This window comes from Eimeria mitis, genomic scaffold (assembly GCF_000499745.2).
Source record: "Eimeria mitis Houghton genomic scaffold, Emh_scaff7745, whole genome shotgun sequence".
In the NCBI taxonomy this organism is placed as follows: domain Eukaryota; phylum Apicomplexa; class Conoidasida; order Eucoccidiorida; family Eimeriidae; genus Eimeria; species Eimeria mitis.
This window is the reverse complement of record NW_024016119.1, coordinates 1-2,170: the sequence shown is the minus strand read 5'-3', so window position 1 is coordinate 2,170 and position 2,170 is coordinate 1. Positions and strand designations below refer to the sequence as shown.

General features: G+C 52.7%; 1 protein-coding gene across 1 annotated transcript; it reads left to right on the top strand.

The window, feature by feature from the left end:
- Positions 1 to 468: 468 nt before the first annotated feature.
- EMH_0092540 (uncharacterized protein) lies at positions 469 to 967 on the top strand (the record flags this gene model as incomplete). Its single annotated transcript, XM_038023076.1, has 2 exons — positions 469 to 493; positions 585 to 967. 2 exons carry the CDS (start codon positions 469 to 471, stop codon positions 965 to 967), a joined length of 408 nt encoding a protein of 135 aa, XP_037878930.1.
- Positions 968 to 2,170: the final 1,203 nt, after the last annotated feature.

The following is a 2,170-nucleotide window of genomic DNA, read 5'->3' as shown; positions in this document are numbered from 1 at the left end:
TGATATGCCTTGGGGGGCATCCGTTTCTTCTGCTGCTGCAGCAGCAGAGCAGCAGCTTTTGCTGCTGAGACAGCGGAAGACAAAGGCCCTGTACACCTGGATTGGGTGGCGGTGAGGAGATGCGAGAAACACTTCTGCTGCTGCTGCTGCTGCTGCTGCTGCTGCTGCTGCTGCTGTTGGTGGTGGTGGTGCTGCTGCCGCTGCTGCTTCTGTTGCTGCTGCTAGGGCTGCTTCGCAGCAAAAATAGTTGCTGCTGCTTGACTAGTACTACTGCTACTACTGCTGCTGCTGCTGCAGTTGCTAGTTCTAGTGCTGCTGCTGCTGCTGCTGCTAGCTCTACTGCTGCTGCTGCTGCTGCTGCTGCTGCTGCTCGCGTTGGTTCAACAATGTTTCTGCTGCTGGCGGTGCTGCTGCTTGAGCGCCATTACTGCTGCTGCTTCTGCTGCTCCTCTACTGCTGTACTTTCTGATGTTGCTGCTTCATCTTGCTGCTGGTGCTGCTGCTGCTTAACTGCTGCTGCTGTTGCTGTTGCTGCTGCTGCTGCTGCTGCTGCGGTGCATGCAGTCCTGCTGCCTCGCGGGCAGGCGCTACGCACGTGGTGGGTGGGGGCTCCCCCCATAGGCCGACAGAGGGCCTGCAGCAGCAGCAGCAACAGCAGCAACAGCAGCAACAGCAGCAGCAACAACAGCAACAGCAGCAGCAGCAGCAGCAACAGCCTGCAGCAGCAGGTGCTGCGGGCGGCGTCCTCTCTTGGGAGGCAGCTGATCGCCAGGTGCAGGAGGTTATGACAGCAGCAGCAAATGTTGATGCAGCAGCAGCAGCAGCAGCAACTGCTGACGCAGCAGCAGCAGCAGCAGCAAATACTGATGCAGCAGCAGCAGCAGCAACAAATGCGGATACAGTAGCAGCAGCAAGCGCAGCTGCTGCTGGAGATGCTGCTGCAGCTGTTGGGGGGGCTGTTTGTTGACTCTGCTGCTACCTTCATATGGGTAGCATCCGCATGCTGCTACAGCTGCTGCTGCTGCTGCTGCTGCTGCTGCTGCTCTAGCTGCTGCTACAGCCTCTGCAAGTCGTGCTGCTTCTCCGCCGTCTGTGGTGTATGTACACCTCAGCACTGCATGCGGCTATAAATGAATTTCTTGTTCCGTGTTTTTGTCTCTAACAAAATATTTTTTTATTTTACTTTTATTGTTTTTTGTATATAAACAACGAATAAACAACAAACAAACAACAAAAAAACAAAAAAATAAACAAAAGAATAAACAAAAAAATAAACAAAAAATAAACAACTAGCACTGCTTCATTCTGTCCCCATATAAACAAATACTATTCCGCGAACAGCTCCAACCGACTTGTTGGCCGCTAGGCCCCTACCCAGCTAGCTAGCTGGCTAGCTACCCATCTAGCTAGCTAGCTAGCTAGCTAGCACATCTAGCTAGCTAGCTAGCTAGCTAGCCAGCTAGCTGGCTAGCTAGCCACCCATCTAGGTAGGTAGCTATCTAGAAAGGCTCGTAGCTATCTGGGTAGCTAGTCAGGCTGCTATCTGGCTAGCTAGCTACCGAGCTAGCTGGCTAGCTATCTACCGCGCTAGCTGGCTAGCTAGCTACCGAGCTAGCTGGCTAGCTAGCTACCGCGCTAGCTGGCTAGCTAGCTACCTAGCTAGCTGGCTAGCCGTAGATTAACAACGACTAAGAGTGAAGGCATATTACAAAACTAATTCCCTTCTCCTTGTCTGCATGATAAAGAAAGGAAACAGATAAACAAACAGAAATTAAATAAAACACTCAGCTCAGGTGTATGTACACCCCAAAGTCATCAGAAGCTCATACATCTTCAGCAAGAGAGATGTATAGCTGCAGCAGCTGCAGCAGCTGAGCATCTGCTGCTGCTCCAGCTGCTGTTGCCGCTGCTGCGGCTGCTGCTGCAGCTGGTGCAGCTGCTGTTGCAGCAGCAGCTGCAGCAGCAGCTGCAGCAAGTGACCTGCTGCCTGTTCTTTCCGCGTTGTATTATGTGCATTGGTAGCTACACACATCACCAAGGGTATAACAAAGCAGCAGCAGCAGCAGCAGCAGCAGCAGCAGCAGCAGCAGTAGTGTAGTGTCTGCGTATATCTGTGCTGCAGCAGCAGATGCATCTTCTTGTGTATCCTGTGTTACCTGCCTGCCTCAGT